We start from the raw sequence: 23,625 nt of genomic DNA, 5'->3' as shown, positions 1-23,625 counted from the left end.
AATGCAAATATGTGGCTGTGTTGGCTGACTGCACTCCCCTACATTGTCAGCTGGGAAAAAAGTTCCTGGCAGAGCAGGATGCTTTTCTTTTGCATCCAGTGCCATGGAGCCATACATGAGAAAAAAAGTGTTTGCAACCATGTTAATAACAGACACATAACCTTAACAAAATCTCTTCCCATTTTTTGCTTTATGATGTCTACAGCATTTGCAAGCATCACTGGTTTTAAGGTCATCTATTCAATAGAATGGCGTTCAGTTATTCAAGTACTCAACTTGAGCAAGTATTCAATACTATATACCAGTACATGTTCAGAAAGTCACCCTTTATGTTAAAAGGCATTCCAGTGCAAAATATTTATAGCAACATATAGATGTATTAAAGTTGAATTACTTTTCATCACTACATTACTTGCCTGGGTGAACTCAAGGGATTTACACATTAAAAATGTATTTATGAAAGAGCCTCATTATAAACTCTAACAAAGAAGGTCAATTATAAAGCAAAATCACGAACGTGAAGTCAATAACTATTTGCCATTTTTGCAGCAATTTACATTTATTCCCATTTATTCCTGGCAAAAAAAAAACACAACTTGAAGGAATTCCTATCATGTGCTCTAAAATTGCTTATTAACAAAAAGGTAAATATTGAAAGTAATTAATAAAATGAGAAATATCCTGGTTTAGTTTCCTGGTGATGTAGAGGCATTGACATACACCAGCTTATGTACGTACATAACAAAGAAACATCTGTGAGAGAGAAAATGAGACATCACATTGTTTCCAAGCAGCTCAAATGATGCAATACCTTTTGCAGAAAGAGGAAGGCGACCTATGCTTTACTTTATGTTAACAGACTGCAAAATGCATTTTAGACTATCCTCAATCTCCTTTGATTTAATTGTCATTACTATGGCCAGCATAATTTCTTTTTATGTCACTTACTGTAATTTGTTTGGTACAGCCAATAAATACATGTATATTGTTATGAAGCAAACAAGAATATAAATGTCATTCTACAATAAGTAACAAACCAATAACCACCAATAGTCTCCAGACTCAATGGCGTGACACATTTATCCCTTCTGACTTCTTCATACTGTCTATTTATTGAAATGATAGAAGGGAATGTGTTAAAGCTAAGGGAGCCCATTCCCCCTCCCCTGCCTTAACACCCAACTGTGCCTGGTGAGATGAGGAACAGAAACTCCTTGGGCAGCTGTGCTATTGTTCCAAAGCCACTAAATTTCCTTGTTGTGACAAGATAAAACCCCCAGCGCAGCCACAGGGAATGATACAACCATGAAGAACAAAGTGCAGATCTGCGTGGGCACAGACAAGACATGAGAGTACACAGAAGGAGGAGGGGCTGTGTTAAAAAGGGACTAAATGCAAAGATCGTCCCTTAAATTAAGACTTCTCCTTTTGCTATAAAATGTACATAGCATACATAATTGCTACATAAGGCATATTGTAGTTTAAAGCTGAGCTCTATGCAAACAGCTAGCTAAATAATTTGTAACTATTTCCATCCATTCCTGAAATAGATGCAGCAGAGCCACGCAGCAGAACCATGTTGGTAAATCTCTACTGCAGTTGTAGAATGTAGGCTGGTCACCTTCCTTACCTCTAGCCTCTGCTTGGACTTCAAGGAGCAACAGCTCAGTGATGAGCCCATCTCTATACTGTTCCCTGCAAAGCTCATATGTACTGCAACACCCTTTATTGGTTCCTGTGCTGGCCCTCCCTCTCCTAATTCATATCCCTCTGTATAGGAGATGACAAGAAGAGAGTCAAATTCAGGCTCATTCACTAGTTGCAATTAGAATTAAATGTTTATTTTATTTTTTCTAGGCCTGGAGTTCAAATTTTATGTTATTAGGTCTAGTTCAAACCAGACGCAGTCCAGTGTATTTTTTTTTCTCCATCAAGCAGCCTGCTATGGGGGCACTTCTGCGTACTTGCTCCTGAGCTCCTCTGTGTGTCCCTAAGACACACAGAACAGGGCTCGGCTTGGCCCCCACTCCCTCCTTACTGACTGTGATTGACAGCAGCAGGAGCCATTTCTCTGAGCCAACGAGGAAGCAGAGAGCTGGGACAGCAGCTGCTCTCGTGCACATTGCTGAATCAAGCTCAGGTAAGTATAGGGGGCCTGCATACTGAAGGATTTTTTTACCTTCGTGCACAGAAAATATCAAATTGTGTCTTCCTTTGAAACATGGCAACTTGAAGGCCTACAAAAAAATCCCCATTGCAGAAGATGCCTGAAATTTGATTTGTAGTGCATTGTGGTGCACCGTGGTACCATTAATAAAATTTCAGTCCATACATGACTGTACAATGTTTAACATGTTAAGGCTGAGAGACTTGCACCACCTAAAGAAGACTTTTCACATGTAGATATTCACCCTGAAAGAAGAAGGGTTGCAAGACCTGAGGATTATAGCAGTCAAATGGAATGTTCTGTATAAAAGCACTTGAGCACCTTGAGATCCAAAATTAGACCAACAAATCTGACTTGCTTGTGCATGGTAAAAGGATTTTAGACTAAAAACTCCATGTTAGCATTATGTTAGCTTTCACACATACATTTCACACAACAACATTTGTTTTACAAAAGACTAATTTCACCTTGTTTTTGTAACTTCTGTCTGTTGATTTCCAGCTTCTTCCAGCCACATCTAGAAATGTCTATGACCTCTCACTTCAGCCCTGAATGCACACTATTGCCGTGGATTAGCTTCTTAATAAAAGTGGTTGTAAACCTCAGACATGAAATATAAACAAAGAATATCCCTCTATAGCAGTGGTTCTCAACCTGTGGGTCGTGACCCCTTTGGGGGTCGAACGACCCTTTCACAGGGGTCGCCTAAGACCATCTGGGAAAACACATATTTCCGATGTGTAAAGAGCAGCTACTGTGTTGAAAGCAGCTACTGTGTTGAAAGCAGCTACTGTGTTGAAAGCAGCAGTATTGGAGGTAAAACGACACTTCATGAATTATAATTACTGGGTAAATAATTTTATGGTTGGGGGTCACCACAACATGAGGAACTGTATTAAAGGGTCACGGAATTAAGAAGGTTGAGAACCACTGCTCTATAGTATGTACTTATCTTAATACAAAGCACTAAGTGTCATTTATGTCCACTGCCTCGTTCCTGCGCTATCTGAAAAGTTTTCCTGACACCAACACCGTTTCCCTTCCCTACAACCAACTCTCAGCTCTCCTCACTGAGCTCTGCAGAGTGTAACTTCAGCTCTCTGCCCCCTGCCTCTGAAAGCTCAGATAAGCTGCAAAAAATCTGGACGTTAAATAGATGTAGAAAAGAGGGCTGCAGACAAAAAGGTACAACTAATGTGGGAGGATTTGTTTCATCTCTATGCATCACCTGAAGTTAGTCACATAACTGGGTATATGGAATGGTTTATAATCAATTTTACAGAGGTGGACAATGACGGCACTGTAATAACACAGGAATACAATCTGGAGACAACGGTCAACCCATTCAAGGAAGTGCCTTGGCAAGGATTTTTATGAAACCTGCAAATTTAAAATTGAAAGCTTCTGATATATTTTCAAAAGTTAACAACAAAACACAAAAAAAGAAAAAAAAAAAAAAAGGAATAAGGGACATTACTTACCTACAGTGTGATGTGTCCCTTGTGCTTCTGTCTTCCAGTTCAGCAGTAATCTTCCTCCTACATGACTACAGCTTCTATGAATGAAGCAGGATTTATGAATGGAGGACATGTTTTATTCATATAAGCTGAGTGGAAAGGGCAGGCACATTCGGGCACTTTTGATGAGAGCCTGTGACAGCTCTACAGGTCTATTAACCCCTGTCACACTAAGGCCTAATGGGTTTTTTGCCTCTAAACTTCCCTGCATGTTATCCTGTGTCCATGCACACATAGGCTTTTAGCAGCATTTTGTGGTAGGAGAGTTTAGTGGCAGAAAAAAACCCACTGCCAGGGCTTCCTGGAGCAGCAATGTTTTGACAGGAAAAAACACTTCATACACTTAAATACGTGTGAACACGCCTAATCGCTTGGCATATTTAGTGCTTGAGCGTTAATTTATTTCAATGGTTCAATAAATTATTTATTCTGGCCAATTAAATTAACGCCCAAACGCTTGACCTGGGTAAACGCAGTACACACTTCTACAAGTGTCAGGCTTTTTTGCCCAAAACGCTGATGACTACTAGTGGAGTTAAAATTAAACGCCAGTGTGCAGGACGCCTAAAAGATTCTGGCGGCTGAACTAGAAGACAGATGCAAAAGGGACACATCACACCGAAGATAAATAAATGACCCTTGCTGTGATTTTGTTTTGTAGCTAAACTTAGGCTTTAACATGTTAATGCGTTAAAGTATGAGATTTTACTTTCAAGTTCAGATATGCTTTAAACAGTTTCCATATCTAAAAAGCATAAAGGAAATAATGCACACTGTATCCACCAGCATACCAGCTGCAAAAATGGCCTACTTCTGTTGTGCTAGCGAGCACTAATGAACACCACAGGCAGCAGAAGACACTACTATCAAACAGGGAAATTGGCCAATTAGCTGGTAAATTACCTTATAATTGGAGCTTAATCATTAGCACCTCATGAAGAAATATCATACAAGCACTGCTGTCAGTTTCGGACAAGGACTGCTGAGAGTTACAGCACCTGTTCCAGTAGTGTGGAGGTGGGCCAATATTTCCTATTGTCTGTCTATGGTCTGGCCATTTCTGTAAAATTTCAGTCACTTTGTACAGAATCTGTCAAAAATTCAGACTATTCAGAACATGTAATGAGAGAATTCTGATATAAAAAAAAATTTGATCCTGTTTTCCAGCTAATCCTTAAAGTGGTTCTTTTTTTAAGAAAAAAATAACAAACATGATATACTGTGTGCAGTGGTTTTTCACAGAGCAGCCTGCATCCTCCTCTTCTTGGGTTCCCCTCCGGTGCTCCTGGCCCCCTCCTCCTATCGGGTGCCCCCATAGCAAGAAGCTTGCTATGGGGGCACCTGCTGCTTCGTGTGTCCATTCACACACGGAGCTGTGGCTCACCCCCCCCCCCCCCCTTCTCATTGGCTTACTTGCTGTGATTGACAGTAGTGGGAGCCAATGGCCTCAGCTTCTGTCTCAGCCAATGAGCAGAGGGAGTCCCTGGATAGCCAAGACTGCAGTGCACATCGCTGGATCGAGAGGGGGCTTAGGCGAGCATTAGGGGGGGGCTGGGGGGGATGCTGCATAAAAAACCTTGAGTTTTTAGAACCACTAAGGCCCTATGTACACGGGACACTGAACAATGGAAACTGACTGCTGAAAACCGTAGGTTAAAAAAAGTCTGTTTAGCCGCGTTTGCATAATGCGTTTTTGTGCGTTTAGAAGTGTTTTTTTTTTAAGATAAGCACAGGAGAACCTCCCAAATGCCCAGAATGCACTGAAAAGTGGTAAATTATTAACCATTTCAGACTGTTTTAGAGAAATACAGAGAGTAGAAGCAGAGAGAGCAGCAAGTGTTGAAATTAGCTTGGGTGTGAGATGTTTATTAACATTTCTTTTGTTTCCAAGGGTGGGAAAGGTGTCTGGTGGAGAGAGTCATTAAGTCCACCTGGCAGGGGGTCTTCATGAGGAATTTGAGGTGTGAATGGTCCTTAACATATCTTTTATGGGAGAGGTCTGAGGTGTGAATTGGTCATTCCAATGTGTGATACGCTTGGTAGGAACATCCTTTTTTTAGTGTTTTGTCCATCTGAGTACCTTGGAAACGCTTTCCATGCATTTTTCATGATGAAAAAAGGCCCTGGACAGCATTGGGAAGAGTTAAAAAAAAGTCTTGTAAACGCGATTTGCCGCGTTTACAAGCATTTTCCATTTGAAACGCTGATAAAATCGACTGCTGAACGGAAGTTTAAAAAAAAACAACTGTAAGCTCAAATGCCTGTAAAAGACTGTAAACGAAGATGGGTACATGGACACATAGGAAAACATTAGGGCGAGTTCAGGGGCTGCTAAAAAAAAATGCTGAACAGCTCCTAAACGTGAGTTTATCAACTGCAGTGTACATGAGCCTTAAAGTGTGTAAAAGGAAATTTGTGATCATTTAGCAGGGTCTCAGTCTCTGTGGATACTTATCAAGTTAGATAATGGGGTTCATAAACGGTTATAAGATATTAAAATATTGGATTCTGATAAGCTCATCATTTGCTATAGTTCTGTGTCCCCATTAATAATTACCCCATATTTCTAAATAACTGTGGTAACTAGGACAATTCAGTGGGAACACATTCAGCAATAACAATTTTCAGTTCAATATTCCATACCAAAAACTGTCACTTGCATTGATGGTTACTTTGTGCTGCCAAACCTACCTTTTTCCCTTTCAATGAAAACCATATTCTGCCAAAAAAACAAATAAATAAATAAATTCTACAGTAGGGAAGGATGAGAACCTCTTCCAGAGTTCTACAAGCCCTTCCTCACTCTATCCAAAGCCTAATGCAAGAAGTCACTCTATAATTTTACCATTTATTCAGAGAAAACATTGTAAAAAAAGCTGATGTATACATAAGTGTGCTCTGATCAAAATGATTTGCAACAATCTATCCCTTTACCCAGACCACACCTTCTTCTGTCAAGTCACACTCAAATTTTACCATCTTAAAGGAGAAGTAGAGCCAAAGCTCTCTTGGTTGTACTTCCGTGGATCACAGTAGTGCAGTTCGCTCTGCACTCCTGTGGCCCGTTTTCAGCTGACAGCAGGCTGAAGCCCACTGCTGACATCACTCAGCCGTTCCAGGCTGGGGAAAGATCCCGAGTTTGAAGTCAGGATCCACCCCAGAGTTAGGAGCAGCACCTGGCTCAACGTCTCAGCGAGCTGCAGACAGCCTGAGCCACCGACTCCCTCTCCCTCCACAGCCCAGCGCTCCAGTGAGCAAGTGGGGAAGAGCAGACAGCTCTCTGCTCATAGCGGCTGTGAAAGCTCAGCAAACAGCAGTCATGTGATTGCTGAGTTCTCACACTTAGAGCAAGAGCGGACAGATGCAACATCCACCTAGGCAAGTATGATTTGCAAAAAAAAATTAAATCCCATACTTCCCATTTAAGAAAAAGACAAATTCAATTCTGTGCCACAGTCTTCAAGAGCTGCTAAATAACAAGAGAATTGTGCTTGTCATATGCAGATGGGCAGCACAGCGGCTAAATGGTTAGCACTTCCGCCTGGCAGTACTAGGGTCATTGGTTCGAATCCCAGCCACGGCACCACCTGCCTGGAGTTTGCATGTTCTCCCTGTGCCTGCGTGGGTTTCCTCCGGGTACTGCAGTTTCCTCCCACACTCCAAAGACATGCTGGTAGGTTAATTGGATCCTGTCTAAATTGGCCCTAGTATGTGTACGTATGAATGCGAGTTAGGGACCTTAGATTGTACGCCCCTTGAGGGTTAGGGACTGATGTGAATGTACAATATATATATGTAAAGCGCTGCATAAATTAAGCACCTGTTTATATAAGCACCTGAAATAAATAAAATCAGCAGGCAGTTTGCAGCAGGAGCTTTAAAATGTGCAACTATAACATGGAATAAATGACACGACTGTGTTGTACGTCACAAATATCATCTTACAAATCAATGTAATATGTAGGGCACATTCCAAATAGCGGACACAGACACTGAAGGCAATGCCCTGGCTATCACCAATACAGAAGTGAAAGCTAATCTCCAAAATGAGGACAAAGACAGCAATAAAAACCTAGAAGTACACCCCTTCCACCTAGGTTTGGATGAAGTTTCACTGTAAAACATTCTTTGCAATATTAAGCTGCTGGCTTACAGTTGCAAAACAAAGGTCTTAAGCAAGTTTTCCTTCCTGCTTAAATGGCACTTCCCTATCTGCAGCTCAATTCTAAGACACATTTTATTTAAAAGCAGCAAGCCAATTTTCCTTCCAACCATCATTTAGTTAGTTCTGTTGCTTTCTATCGCTAAGGCCTCATTCAGGCCATACATACAGAAAAACTGATGGAAACTGACGAGCAGATTTCACTTGCAGAGACATCAGTTTACATCAGTTTTCATGCACGCTGTTTTATACACATTGCAGATTCCTGCGCAGAAAAAATCTGCACGATACCAGTGTTGTGGTGTGAACAGGACACAGAAAACAACTGATTTTGTTGTGCCCTTGCAGAACACGTGCAGAAAAACTGACGTCGCTGTACCATGGTGTGAGCGAGCCCTAAAAGTTTAAATGGTCTCCTTGCTTAATAGAAGCCAAATGTCACCAAAATAGACTACCTTCAGGAGGCAGTGCTCTACTGAATAAATATGGGCTATCCAAGGGGGGGGGGGGGAGAAAAGGGCTGTGCTGCTTTTTTTTAGTACAGTACATTAGGACAGTGCAATTAATAGAATCTCCATGATTACCAAAAAAAAATTGTGAACAAAAAACAAGGACAAAAACATGAAAAGAAAAAAAAAAAGAAAAATCGTGATTTTGTTTGCACTTCTTTAGTACAGTACATTAGGACAGAGCAATTAATAGAATCTCCCCGATTACCAAAGTAGATGTGCAAACAAAATCTTTGTATGCATGATGGAAATGCTGGACGATACTTACCAAGTAAACATTAAAGTATAAGTTCACCTTTTCATAAAAAATAATAAATGCACATTTTTTTTGCAGGTAGAAATATGTGCATTTATTTTTTTTTTCTAGGAATGCTACAGAACATTGCAGCCGCAATCAGCAGATCATGGGTGCAATGCAGGGTTCCTGCAGACTCTCAAGATAGCTGTCTGCCCATACCTCCTGTACGGGAAGGCAGTTTCCTTACAGCAGAAAGAATCAATTAACTACAAAGCTACAAGCTGTTTGCCACAATGGCTGATGATAGTTGTAGTTCATTCCTTTGCAGGAAACTATGAATGAATGAATGATGCGGCCATGCGAACAGAGCCCCGCATGGCCACATTCTTTTTCTTTTTTTTTTTAAGATATGTTTATTGAGTTTTGTACAACATATAAAGGAATAAAACACACCATCCCCAGGAGGGGGAAAGAAAAAGAACTCTCCTCAAACAAATACGGCCTTAATTTAGCCATCATGCAGTCATCATATAGAATACAGAGTAGACACTATAACAAATGTGGTGCTATCAAAACAGTCACAGTGTCATAGATTAATCAGATAGAAATAATAAACAACTAGGGTTCTGGATCCATAAGGCAGCTGTATGAGGGCTGTCTATCCAGCATCCCCAGACATTCTCAAAGAGCCTAGGGAGTTTGCAGAGTTCATAAGTTATCCTATACAGAGGTAAGCTACTACTGAGCATAGCTTTCCAGGGCTTTGAATGATAAGGTATGAGCTCCCTTCCAAGACAGGAGTATAATTTTCTTTGCATAGAAATAGAGGAGTCGTAGTAGCCATTTGTTATAGGTAGATCTCCAAAAATACCCAGGAGGCATGTATTAGGGTGCATAATATTAGGCAGTCCCAGAGCAGAAGAGATGAAAGTATTGATTCTCAACCAGAATGCAGAGGCTGTGGGACAGTGCCATAGGCAAAGAAGGAAATCAGTGTTCACTCCACAGCCCGAAAAACAAGCTGGTGAGGAACGCAAGCCCAGTCTATGCAAATTGACAGGAGCGTAATAGCTATGGTGAAATTGCTTGACCTGAATAATACGCTCTCTAGAGGCTCTAACTGCCTTAGTATTATACAATTCAAATTCAGACAGACAATCTAACTCATCCAGTAAAAAGGTCACACAATGTCCATTTCAGCTGAGCTTGCACATAGGGAGGACGAGCCTTTGCACATAACTTCAAATAGTAATCAGAAATTAGTCTATTTAGGCCCAAGAATATAAGGAGCTTTTCTAAAGGAGATATACTGGTCAAGGAGCCAAATTGTTTCCGGATAGCATGCCTGAGTTTGTAATAAAGAGTAAATGAGTATTTGGAAGACAGAAATCAGCTTATAATTGGGCAAAAAGACTTAAAAGTTTGACCTGTATAGAGTTGGTGCAAATATTTAACTCCTTTGGCAGACCAGCGTTGGGGGTCCAGGGTACAAAATAATTCCGAAAGAGCAGGGTTATGCCAAAGTGGAGTGTTTGGGGAAGTACACCAAGCAGATTCCTGTACCCGTTTTTAAATTTTGGACAGAAGCATAAGGGAAGTTGTGAGAATCGTGTTACACTCAGAAGTTGGGACTTCATGCCTATATGCCAGATTATGCAAGGTTTCAAAGGAGGAGACAATGACTGCCTCTACTTCAGTAAAGGTGTTGCCGGGGGAAGGGATAAGCCAGTCATGGATATACACTAAATGAGAGGCTAAGTAATAGTAATAAAAATCTGTGAAGGCCAAAACGGCCATATGCGTGGGAAGTTTAAGGATCTCAAATGCCACTCCAGGATGGTGAAGTTTCCATAAAAGGTGTCGGCAAATAGAGTCCAGCTGTATAAAAACACTTAGAGGGGCTCTACATAGGGAATTAGCCACAGTATAGAGAAATTTGGGGAGCAAGGCCACATTCTTTTCAAAAAGTGACAGCTGGTAGATGAAGATCACCCACCTGCTGTCAGATTTGGGTGAGATCAACAGAATTGGTGGCAGGAGCTGGAATACGTTACATGTTACACTCTAAATATGGGTGGAACATGTAACATGTTCCAAAGGGGGAACTAATCCTTTAGGACAGCGGACTACAGCGGGGCCAGGATTGTGTGTAGGCTTTGTGCAAATACAACTGACAGATTGCCAGTATAGGAGCACACACAAAAGTACCCAAAGTAAATGGATAAGTAGGTCCCATAAAAGTGTAATTCCAGCCTTAAATATGGCAGAATTAATTGCGGCAAACCAGTCACCAATTAACCTTATTGTTTAAAAAAAGGCTCGGTTTTATGGCTTAGTTTCCTTCTGTGGGCCAGATGTGGACCAAGTCAATGTCCAATCCAGACCACGCAGGTCCCACCATTTAGGTGCCACTCTGTCCAGAGGCATCACCGTTGCCATTCTCATTCTGACAGGTACAGCTCTGGATAGAGGGCAGGGATTGCCTGAGTTAACAAGCAGGTGACTGGTTGCTAGAATACAAGACGGTCCTAGCAAACCAATCAGCAGCTTGCTGCTCCTGCCCTCTATTCAAACTCAGGGCCCAGTAATGGGGGGGATTCAGGAAAGAAATGCAGTGGACTGAGGACAGTAACAGGGGGGCTGAGGACAGTTAAGGATGGAGCTCAGGGCAGTAATAAGGGGGCTGAGGGCAGTAATGAGCTAGTTGAGGACTGTAATGGGGGGGGGGGGGGGGGGGGGAGGACTGGGGACCATAATGGGGGGGGGCTGAGAATATTAATGTGAGGAGGGGCTGAGGACATGATGAGGACAGTAATATGAGGAATAATTTTGATGTGCAGGGGGGTGGATGTGATGTGAAGGGGGGACTGATGATGCTGATGTGAGAACGGGTTTGTAATGTGAGATTCGAAAATGAATGGCACCCCCTGGCATCTTCTAAAGTGCAGCACATTTCTCTGTGGGACGAGAACACATGCAATTTCACAAATGTTCACCAGCCATAGATGCGATTAAGGCCTAAGAGGAGGGGGGGGGGGGGGGTTGTGATATGAAGGATCTGACTCGTAGCCAGGGGCAGACTGAAAACTCATGGGGCCCCCGGGCAATAGGGGATCATGGGGCCCGTGTCCTTGCCCAAACTCAAAAAAGCCTATGAAAAAGGTACCAAGGGCATCTCATGGGGCCCCCTACTCGGGCAATGCCCGAGTTTCCAAATGGTCTCTCCGCCCCTGCTTGTGGCACAAACATGAGATTCGGACCTCTGCTGAATTTTAATTCAATACCCTGGACTAATGTGAACCTTACCAAATGTTAATTGCTGGAGTTACCTCAACTTGCCTCCTGATCACAATACTGACTTCCTGGTGTGACCTCAACCTGCCTCCTAACCATGATCCTGCCGGCTTCCCGGGGTGACCTCAGACTGTCTCCTGACCACATTTCTCCCTTCCCGGTTTGTCAACCTCTGCCTGTTTCAGACAACGCTTTCAGCCGGTTATAGGTTCCAATGTTCCTGCCAGTTGCTGTTCTAGTCTGACCTTCAGTGGCCCCTTCACTTTCTCGGTGATCTCCTTTGTGGTCTATATGAGCAACTCCTTGCCAAGTTGTCTACTAGACGCTAGCACCTGTGGACTAGACAACTGGCAACTGTGACAATCTGTTCCCTATCATTAGCTGATACCATTCCAGGGGTGTTTGGACCAGAGGTACAATAAAAGGGAAGAACCTCATCATTATGGCCTCTTAACTAGGTATGCGATATCTCCTCTTCACTAAGGAAATGGAGGGACTTAGTCTTACAGATTAGTGTCTAGGAGGTCGCATCTGGCAACTCAATCAAAGATTCAAAATCAGAATGTGAACTGGGAACACGCAGGCATGTTCTACAACCACTCAGTGCAGATTAGTCTAAAGCTCGCCACAGATTGATCCAAATTTGACAGGCTCAACCGGAACCAGCCGAATTTCAATCTGCGTGTGGCCATTCCTGCTCAACAGAAGTTATTCATTCAATTGACCCTGGGGCTGAGTTCACACCTGAGGGTAGTGGGAACTGATGTCCCATGCAATTTTTTTTTTTTTGGCACGTTTTGGAGTGTTTCTATGTTTTTTTTCGCCGTGCATTTGTAGTCTGCTATCTGCGCTTTGGTTGTCATTAACAATTTGCAGCGCACTTCAGCTCATTTTCTGTGCGCTTTCCAGAAACACCAGGTGTGGTGTGAATGGAGCCTGAGGGACATGTTGGAAAACATTTTGTCGATCTCAGCCAACGATTAGTGCATTCGGACAGCAGCAACTCCTGCTGTCATAATAGTATGTCCATCAGCGGGTTTCCTCCATCCACCTTGCTTGCATGGAAAGAGGCATCTGTTAGCTATTTCATTCTGCCCACTTGCTCGGATTAATAGAATTAGGCTAGATATTACAAAAATTTGTTGGGAAATGCCTATACGATTTTTCTTTTTGACCACAGATACCCTTTAAAATGTTTGTGTACCCAAAATATTTTTAGTTTAGATTCCTCCATCCATGCAAATGTGGTGAAGATGGAGGATATTGTATCCTGATAGCGCTGCTGACAAAATATAAAGTTCAACGCCTGCAGCCACTGATCAAGAAATGTTTTCCAGCATGTCCCTTTAAAAAATATGTAAAACAAACATTTCATACTTTTGTGCCTGCTGTACCATGTACTTGTATGAAAAAGTATCTCGTTCGCTTCATATTACTCCCTTTGTGTGAAATACCTGGTGTTCCTGCCAGTCCCTCTGCTTTCCTATTAAAGCACGCTAGGCATGAGAGAACAGCATGGTCAGTTTTCTGGCTGTGAAGGGAGCTAATTCAATGATCAGGCTTGTGCTCCACCCACCCACACAGTCATTCACAGGGAGGATTAGTGCCCTGCTGTTTCTCCTCCCCCAGCTCTCTCACCTGAGAACAAAGGGTATTGGGAAAAGGTATTTATAATGTTTTTTTATATTGATATAGAAATGAAAGGCAAAACATTTGTGTTTTAACCAGTTCTTGACTGCCCCATGCAGATATAGTGCTGCAGGGCAGCTGCTGTATACTGGATCATATATCTGATATGTAATCAATGTTTCCGGGAAGGATGCATGCCCGGCAACCCAGCTGTGCTGTCATTTGTTACAGCACAAGCCAATTAGTGGTTCCCAGCCAATTACTAATTGCCAGGACCCACTGATCAGCTCAGTGATTCACGAACAGAGCTCTGTGATTGTAAACAACACAGTGCTCCGTACAGCGACAGGTGGTCCTGCTGATTTTTTATTCCCTTAGATCCCTTATTAAAAGCACCAAATATCACATACATTAACACTTGTTAGGCACACAGTTAACCCCTTGATCAAACCTAGATGTTAACCCCTTCCCAGTCATTAGTACAGTGACAGTGTATAGTATTAGCGTCACTGATGATGTCAGTGTCAGTTAGTGTACCCCCCCAGTCAGCATCAGCTAGTGTCAGATTACCCGCCACACTATCACAGTCCCACTCTAAATCGCTGATTGGCACCATTTCCAATTAAAAAAAAAAATTCCAGTATCTATACAAGGGGTCTCCAAACTTTCTAAACAAAGGGCCAGTTTACTGTCCATCATTCTTTATGGGGCTGGACTGTAGCCAGTGGGAGTAAACAATGCTCAATCGTTGGTATTATGGGTTAGGAATAGTGCCTCATCATTGGTATTCTGGGGTAGGAATAGTGCCCCATCATTTGTGCCAGTGGGTGGAATAGTTCCCCATCATTTGAGAAAGCGGGAGGAATAGTGCCCCATCATTTGTGCTAGCGGGAGGAATAGTGCCCCATCATTTTTGCCAGCGGGAGGAAGAGTTCCCCATCATTTGAGAAAGCGGGAGGAATAGTGCCCCATCATTTGTGCTAGCGGGAGGAATAGTGCCCCATCATTTGTGCTAGCGAGAGGAATAGTGCCCCATCCTTTGTGCCAGCGGGAGGAATAGTGCCCCATCATTTGTGCCAGTGGGAAGAATAGTGCCCCATCATTTGTGCCAGCGGGAGGAATAGTGCCCCATCATTTGTGCCAGCGGGAGGAATAGTGCCCAATCATTTGTGCCAGCGGGAGGAATAGTGCCCCATCCTTTGTGCCAGCGGGAGGAATAGTGCCCCATCCTTTGTGCCAGCGGGAGGAATAGTGCCCCATCATTTGTGCCAGCGGGAGGAATAGTGCCCCATCATTTGTGCCAGCGGGAGGAATAGTGCCCCATCATTTGTGCCAGCGGGAGGAATAGTGCCCCATCATTTGTGCCAGCGGGAGGAATAGTGCCCCATCATTTGTGCCAGCGGGAGGAATAGTGCCCCATCATTTGTGCCAGCGGGAGGAATAGTGCCCCATCATTTGTGACAGCGGGAGGAATAGTGCCCCATCATTTGTGACAGCGGGAGAAATAGTGCCCTATCATTTGTGCCAGCGGGAGGAATAGTGCCCCATCATTTGTATCAATGAGATGAATAGTTCCCCATCATGGATGTCAGTGGGAGGAATAGTTCCCCGTCATTTGTGCCAGTGGCAGAAATAATGCCCCATCACTTATGCCAGTGGGAGGAATGGTGCCCCATCGTTGGTATCAGTGGGGGGGGGGGGGGACGGTTCCCCATCATGGGTGCCAGTGGGAGGAACGGTTCCCCATCATGGGTGCCAGTGGGAGGAACGGTTCCCCATCATGGGTGCCAGTGGGAGGAACGGTTCCCCATCATGGGTGCCAGTGGGAGGAACGGTTCCCCATCATGGGTGCCAGTGGGAGGAACGGTTCCCCATCATGGGTGCCAGTGGGAGGAACGGTTCCCCATCATGGGTGCCAGTGGGAGGAATAATGTACTCTGTTGTTGGTGTCAGAGGCAGGGGACAGTGGAGGGAGGGGGAATAATATGCCAGGGGCCAGATAAAAGCAAGCAAAGGGTCACATTTAGCCCCTGGGCTGCAGTTTAGAGACCACTGATCTATACCATCGTTTGTCGATACTATTACTTTCACATAATCCAATGAATTATTATATGCTGACCAAAGACGTAGCACAATAAATTTTGGCCTAAATTTATGAAGAAATTTGATTTTCTAAATTTTGTTATTGGATATGTTTTGTAACAGAAAGTAAAAAATATGGGGTGTTTTTTTTTAGATTGTCTTTTTTTTATTATATAATAAGAGTGGTGATCAAATACCACCAAAAGAAAGCTCTATGTGAAAAAATATAAATTTTATTTCAGTACAGCGTTGCATGACTGCTCAATTGTCAGTTAACCTCTTCGCACAGAGAGTACGCAAATATGAGGCTTCTTGATCCTGACAGACCGCACATTTGCATACCAACTGCGTGCGACTGACTGGTACATTTACTGGTGCCTAGCGGAAAGCTCCCGATCATGTGACTGCTGTGACAGCCAATCATGGCGGCCACATGATCATAAACCCCGCTTGCCTCCCAGCATCAGTAACCCCTAAAAGGGCCAGGAGATGCCGGTGTTAAAGTAGTGCTGGTCATGAAGTTGGGGCGTAAATTTTCCAGAGCTCAAGTGGTTAACCTGAATGGGCTGCTTTACAAGGTGAGGGTTTATATATTCTTCAACAGAAATGATCAACTTCTGTTCACACACTGATTGAAATTCAGCCAATCTCTGCTGAACATAGCTGGGAAGGGTTAGTGCTACATTGGGGAGATTACCCTTCACATTGGACCTAAGAGAAAATCTTTACAAAGTGAAGGTAGCTCCTATCACAGACAGCTGTCATCAAAACCAGCAGCCTTATGGGAAGATCCAACTTCCTGTTATGGTGACAACTCTAGAACTGCACCTTTTGTCCCTCTGACAGTGGTCACCAGGATCAATAGAGGATGATTTGCGTACTCTACCTAACAGGGTCATAGACAGCAATAAAAACTTGGCTACCCTTCTAGATGAAACAAAAATCAAACTTTGGGCTGTAAATCCTCTGAGCTCTTCTCTTCCAATGTCACCGAAACTGAGACACAGATCAGAACGTAGCCTACAGACAACTTCACACAAAAGGAGATGTTTGGAAACACACGGGTTGGTTAGAAACATGTAGAAAAGAATGGAGAAAAATAAAGGAAGAAGTAAAGTTTAGGGGCCAGCATGCCATGGTAGTTCTGTGGCCGCACACGTGGATCTGTGGGAGACACTAGAAGAACACAAGTGGTTATGGAGCCCCAGTCTGGGCTGAACTTGTCCTCACCCAGCAGCAGCAGCTTCACTTCTTTGGAGGCTTTCTCGCCGTCCTCCCGCAGGTTGCGGTCTATCATTTTACTCCTCTCAACCGCCTCCTTATCCTCGGCACTCAGTGTGCAGCCCATGGTGGAGCCGGGCCACGATCACCCGTCTCGGGCTGCTAGTCCTCAGCACTTCTCCGCCTCGCCCTGCTTCCTCCGCCAGCCACTGTTGCTTAGCGTCACTACCGCTACACAACTTGGCCGGCTTGCACAGAAGTGCGCGTGCGCGAAGGACGGACGGCGGCGCCGGCTAGGGGGAGCTGAGCTGTGTGGAGTCTGGTAGTTAGGGACTGATAGTGAATGTGCTCTGAGGGAGACAGGACAGCAGACGTATGATGATGTGACATGAAACTTTCAGGGGAAGTGCCCTGGTTTGTACAAGGATCATTCTCTAAACTGTTCTTTGGATGATTCACTTACCAAAGCTTTCATGCATTCACTTTGCTGCAGATTTCCCCTCACCGTTTGTGAGTATTAGGCCTTATGGACACAGGCTGTTAAAAAAAAAAAGAAACCTTCCTCCTGGCAGCAGTGGTTTTGCAGAAAAAATGCCTGACGCTTGTAGACAGACGTTAATGAGCTTTGGCATGGGCTTTAGACGTGTTAATGAGCTTTAGTATGGGCGTTAGACGTGCTAATGAGCTTTAGTATGGGCGTTAGACGTGCTAATGAGCTTTAGTATGGGCGTTAGACGTGTTAATGAGCTTTAGTATGGGCGTTAGACGTGTTAATGAGCTTTAGTATGGGCGTTAGACGTGTTAATGAGCTTTAGTATGGGCGTTAGACGTGTTAATGAGCTTTAGTATGGGCGTTAGACGTGTTAATGAGCTTTAGTATGGGCGTTAGACGTGTTAATGAGCTTTAGTATGGGCGTTAGACATGTTAATGAGCTTTAGTATGGGCGTTAGACGTGTTAATGGGCTTTAGTATGGGGGGGGAGGCGTTGATGAGCTTTAGTATGGGGGTTAGACGTGTTAATGAGCTTTAGTATGGGGGTAGGCGTTGATGAGCTTTATTATGGGGGTAGGCGTTGATGAGCTTTAGTATGGGCGTTAGGCGTTGATGAGCTTTAGTATGGGGGTAGGCGTTGATGAGCTTTAGTATGGGCGTTAGACGTGTTAATGAGCTTTAGTATGGGGGTAGGCGTTGACGAGCTTTAGTATGGGTGTTAGGCATTAATGAGCTTTAGTATGGGCGTTAGGCATTAATGAGCTTTAGTATGGGCGTTAGACGTGTTAATGAGCTTTAGTGTGGGCGTTAGGTGTTAATGAGCTTTAGTATGGGGGTAGGTGTTGATGAGCTTTAGTATGGGCGTTAGGCATTAATGAGCTTTAGTGTGGGCGTTAGGCGTTAATGAGCTTTAATGTGGGCGTTAGGTGTTAATGAGCTTTACTGTGGGCGTTAGACATGCATTAATGAGCTTTACTGTGGGCGTTAGACATGCCTTAATGAGCTTTACTGTGGGCGTTAGACATGCATTAATGAGCTTTAGTGTGGGCGTTAGGCGTTAACGAGCTTTGGTATGGGCGTTAGGTGTTAACGAGCTTTAGTGTGGGCGTTAGGCGTTAACAAGCTTTGGTATGGGCGTTAGGCGTTAATGAGCTTTAGTGTGGGCGTTAGGCATTAATGAGCTTTAGTATGGGCGCTAGACAGGCGTTAATGAGCTTTAGTGTGGGCATTAGGCGTTAATGAGCTTTAGTATTTGTGTTAGGCATTAATGAGCTTTATTTTGGGCGTTAGGCGTTAATGAACTTTAGTATGGGCGTTAGACAGGCCTTAATGAGCTTTAGTATGGGCGTTAGGTGTTAATGAGCTTTAGTGTGGGCATTAGGCGTTAATGAGCTTTAGTGTGGTCGCTAGACAGGCGTTAATGAGCTTTAGTATGGGCGTTAGACAGGTGTTAATGAGCTTTAGTGTGGGTGTTAGACAGGCGTTAATGAGCTTTACTGTAGTATGGGCATTAGACAGGCGGTAATGAGCTTTAGTGTGGACGTTAGGCGTTAATGAGCTTTAGTGTGGGCGTTAGACAGGTGTTAATGAGCTTTAGTATGGGCGTTAAGCGTTAATGAGCTTTAGTGTGGGCGTGAGGCGTTAATGAGCTGTAGTGTGGTCCCTAGACAGGCGTTAATCAGCTTTAGTGTGGTCCCTAGACAGGTGTTAATGAGCTTTAGTGTGGGCGTTAGGCGTTAATGAGCTTTAGTGTGGGCGTTAGGCGTTAATGAGCTTTAGTGTGGGCGTTAGGCATTGATGAGCTATGGTATGGGCGTTAGACAGGCGTTAACGAGCTTTGGTATGGGCGTTAGACAGGCGTTAATGAGCTTTAGTGTTGGCGTTAGACATTGAAGAGCTATAGTATGGGCGTTAGGAGTTAATGAGCTTTAGTGTGGGCGTTAGAGAGCTTTACTGTAGTATGGGCGTTAGGCGGTAATGAGCTTTAGTGTGGACGTTAATTGTTAATGAGCTTTAGTGTGGGCATTAGACAGGCGTTAGATAGGCGTTAATGAGCTTTAGTGTGGGCGTTAGACATTGAAGAGCTATAGTATGGGCGTTAGACAGGAGTTAATGAGCTTTAGTGTGGGCGTTAGACAGGCGTTAATGAGCTTTACTGTAGTATGGGCGTTAGACAGGCGGTAATGAGCTTTAGTGTGGACGTTAGGCGTTAATGAGCTTTAGTTTGGGCGTTAGATAGGTGTTAATGAGCTTTGGTATGGGCGTTAGGCGTTAATGAGCTTTAGTGTGGGCGTTAGACATTGAAGAGCTATAGTATGGGCGTTAGACAGGCATTAACGAGCTTTGGTATGGGCGTTAGACAGGCGTTAATGAGCTTTAGTGTGGGCGTTAGACATTGAAGAGCTATAGTATGGGCGTTAGACAGGCATTAACGAGCTTTGGTATGGGCGTTAGACAGGCGTTAATGAGCTTTAGTGTGGGCGTTAGATATACGTTAATAACGCTTGTCAAATGCTTATAAAACACTTCAAAACTGCACATAGGGCATTTGGGGAGCGTTTTTAACTCTTGTAAAAAGCCATACTCTGCTGGGTCTAGTCCCGGTATCTTCTGTATCCTGTCGGTTTCTGTCCCCAGTAGTGTATTTAGATTTTGTGCTGCCCTAGGCAACACACACATTTTGCCCTCCACCCTCCCCCCCCCCCCCCCAATGAGAGAGCGAGAGAGTTCAATAAGTGTGTATGTATATATGATTCTCTCTCACCCCTTCTTTCTCTTCTCTCTCTCTTTTCCCTTTCTGTCTTTCTTCCTCTCTCTCCCCCTCTCTCCTTCTCCCTCCCTCTCTCTTTCTCCTCTTTCTCTCTCTCTTCTTCCCTCTCTCTCTCCCTCTCTTTCTCCCTCTCTCCCTCTCTCTCTCCCTTCCCCCCCTCTCCCTCTCTCTTCCCCTCTTCCCAGGCAGCGGGGGGGAGTGTCTGCAGTCCTATATTATCTGTCAGTGTGTAATGTACTGAATGGATGACAGGAGGGAGAGCCTACAGAACACAACACAGGTCACCTCCTCCAGGCTCTTTCCTCTCCGACACTTCTCCTCTCCCTGCTCTATGCTGTCCCCTGGTCTTGGCTCATCAGCTGCTGGAGGGAGAGGTACAGGACCGTCGCTCTGCAACTGCCCTCCCCCACGCCCCACCACATTGATTTTCCTGCTGTCCGCCGCTGCTCAAAAGGTCCCTTCTTCTGGGGGGGGGTGCAACCCCCCTATAAATTGCCACCCTAGGCAAACGCCTTGTTTGCCTCGCGGTAGACACACCCCTGCCCTACCTACCCACCACTTAAAGTGAACTCCGGCCAAAAACTTCTTTACATGTCCTGTGTTGTGAGTGTGTTTTATGCTGGAGTGTGAAGCTGCAGTTGAACACAGCCCCCCTAATCAGGTCTTCTCTGCTTTTTCACAGGTAAATGCTGCTGTCATCTCCACCTTAATCTGTAATTTCTTCAACGCGTAGACTTTTTGCAAAACTCAGAACAATTAGTGTATATCCTTTGGTCTGTTTGTGGTGATTGATTCCCACCTCCTCTTGCACCTCTTTTATGACTTTGGCCTGTGTCTGTTGCTGGTCTGTCATTGAGAAACACCCCCCCCCCCCCCCCAGTTTGATGCTGGAGGTTGAAGCTGCTGTTGAGCACAGCAGTTGAACTAAAGCAGCAGGAAGATACAACAAAGAACTCTACTGCACGCTGGATGGACTGCAAGCAAACACGCTGGGAAACATTTCCTACAAGTCTGAGTCCCACTCCATCTACCTTTTAATATGCCGCCTCTACTCCGTCTTTTCATATTACCATCCTGTGTTCCCAAAATCTAATTTCTTTACCCCTCTGATCCACCCCAAAGCTTATACATCTCACCCTCACTGCTACCATCTCCCTACTACTGCTCTCATCACCTAATGATGATACTTTATTCACCTGCTGACCCAAACATCAGTACAGGAAGGCATGTGCACTCATATACATCCCGCTCCCACCTTAATTTCCTCACCCTCCTTCTTTTCCTAACCTCTGGGGATATCTCCCCAAACCCAGGTCCTCCACTATCTCACCCCCACACCAGGCACCCTCTTTCCTCCGGGAATAGCCGCAATCCGCTTAATTTAATATCGGTCCCCGTGCTCCTAAAAACCACCCTCCCATTTTCATGTGCACTCTGGAATGCCCGCTCTGTCTGTAATAAGCTCACCTCCGCCTATGACCTTTTTGTCTCCCGCTCCCTTAACCTACTAGCAATTACAGAAACCTGGCTTCAAACAGCAGACTCTGCTTCTCCTGCAGCAGTTTTCTATGGAGGCCTTCTTTGGACTCACCCAGACCCAGTTGTCGGAAAGGTGGTGGAGTTGGTTTGCTTCTATCCCCACTGAGCACCTTTCAAGTCCTCCATAACCTTCCCTTGCTATGCTTCTTTCGACAACTCACTGCATTTGGCTGTTTTCTCCTATTTCTCTGAGGATTGCAGTGATCTACCGACCTCCTGGACCGGTGTCCTGCTTTCTTGATGACTTCTTTGCCTTTCTACCCTACTTTTCCTCCTCTGAAATACCCACTATCATTCTTGGAGATTTTAACATCTCCATTAATGTGAACAACCCAGCTACATCCCAACTCTTCAACCTAACCTCATCTTTTGCCTTAACACAATGGACACAGTCCTCCACTCACTCTGATGGGAATACATTAGACCCTGTTTTCTCCCGTCTTTGCACTCCCTACAAACTCACATACACCCCCTTTCCTCTCTTTGATCACATTCTCATCACCTTCACAGTCTTCTCGTCTTCAAACACTTCTCCCTCCAAGCAGCAAACAATTACCTGCAGAAACCTTCACAACTTTAACCCTTCTCTTTTCTACTGTGCAACTGACTACCTCTATGACAGAATCTCTCCCCTGTCCTGCCTTGACCTGGCCACTGTCTACAACAGTTCACTTTCATCCACATTAGACTCACTTGCTCCTCTAACCACACAAAGCATCAGGCCCCGACCATTACAACCTTGGCAGACTGACAACATCAGAAATCTTAAGAGACATAGTTGTGCGCTGGAGCAAATGTAGCATAAAACCAAATCACACCAAGCTTTCACCCTATATAAATCTGCTTCCTTAACATACAATTCCTCCCTCCATGCTGCCAAACAAGCCTACCTTGTCACTCTCATAAATAGCTTGTCATCCAGTCCTTGTCTTCTTTTCTCTACTTTCTCCACCTTCACCTCCACCCAGCACCTTACTGCTTACGAGATTGCAAATAATTTCAAAAACAAGATTGATGCAATTCGTAGGGGCATATCTACTGCACAGACATCCATCCCACTTGTACCTTATACTAAATCTCCATCAACACTTTCCTCTTTTGACCTTGCTACTACTGAAGAGGTCACTAAGGTTTTCTCAGAAGCCCATCTCACCTGCCCCCTGGATCCTGTCCCCTCACAACTACTATTGCCACCCTCTTCTTCTATCCTGTGCTCCCTCACTCACATCTTCAATCTCTCCCTCTTTAACGGTGCCTGCCCCACCCCTCTAAAGCATGCACACATCACTCCCATACTTAAAAAGCCCTCCCTGGACCCCATCAACCTGAACCACTTAAGACCCATCTCCCTGCTGCCATTTACCTCTTAACTCTTAGAACGCTTAGTCTACAATTGCCTGAGCTCCCACCTCACTGGCCTGCGAGACTCTGCTCTCTCCTGGTTTTCCTCCAACCTATTGCAGCGCTCCTTCAGCGTTACCTATAACTCTGGCTCCTCCTCTCCACTCCCTCTTTCTGTAGGGGTCCCTCAAGGTTCTGTCCTTGGACCCCTTCTCTTTTCCATCTACACCTCCTCCCTTGGTCACTTGATAAGCTCCCATGGCTTTAAGTACCATCTCTATGCTGATGACACACAAATCTATCTTTTTACTCCTCACCTCACCTCTTCAGTCTCCTTGCGCATTACTAACCTACGAAGTGACATCGGCATGGATGTCACTCCACTTGCTCAAACTCAATCTTTCCAAAACTGAGCTCTTAGTATTCCCTCCAGCCCGTGCCCCCTCCCCTGACTTCTCCATCAAGACCAATAATACAACCATCAGTCCCTCCCCTCATGCCAGGGTACTAGGTGTAATCCTAGACTCCCATCGGTCCTTTCAGCCACAAATCCAATCGCTGTCCAAATCATGTTGACTTCACCTCTGCAACATCTCTGTCACGTACTTGATTGGAGACTGAAATGACGAGGTCGGCCTCACTTGTGTCACTAGCCCTGACCCC

At 44.5% G+C, this 23,625-nt stretch overlaps 1 protein-coding gene across 1 annotated transcript in view; it reads right to left on the bottom strand.

Moving 5' to 3' along the window:
• Positions 1 to 17,074, bottom strand: part of GNAI3 (G protein subunit alpha i3) — a 79,052-nt gene extending 61,978 nt beyond the window's left edge. The window contains exon 1 of the mRNA XM_089681188.1: positions 16,829 to 17,074. Coding sequence (XP_089537314.1) covers positions 16,829 to 16,946 — 118 coding nt within the window. The 5' untranslated portion in view covers positions 16,947 to 17,074. The remainder of the gene's footprint in view (positions 1 to 16,828) is intronic.
• Between the last annotated feature and the right edge of the window lie 6,551 nt (positions 17,075 to 23,625).

The sequence above is a fragment of the Staurois parvus genome, unplaced genomic scaffold, assembly GCF_062004578.1.
Source record: "Staurois parvus isolate SC_StPar_1 unplaced genomic scaffold, SC_StPar_1.0 ptg000261l, whole genome shotgun sequence".
Taxonomy (NCBI): Eukaryota; Metazoa; Chordata; class Amphibia; order Anura; family Ranidae; genus Staurois; species Staurois parvus.
Note: the sequence above shows the minus strand (reverse complement) of the source record. Positions and strands in the feature narration are given on the sequence as shown.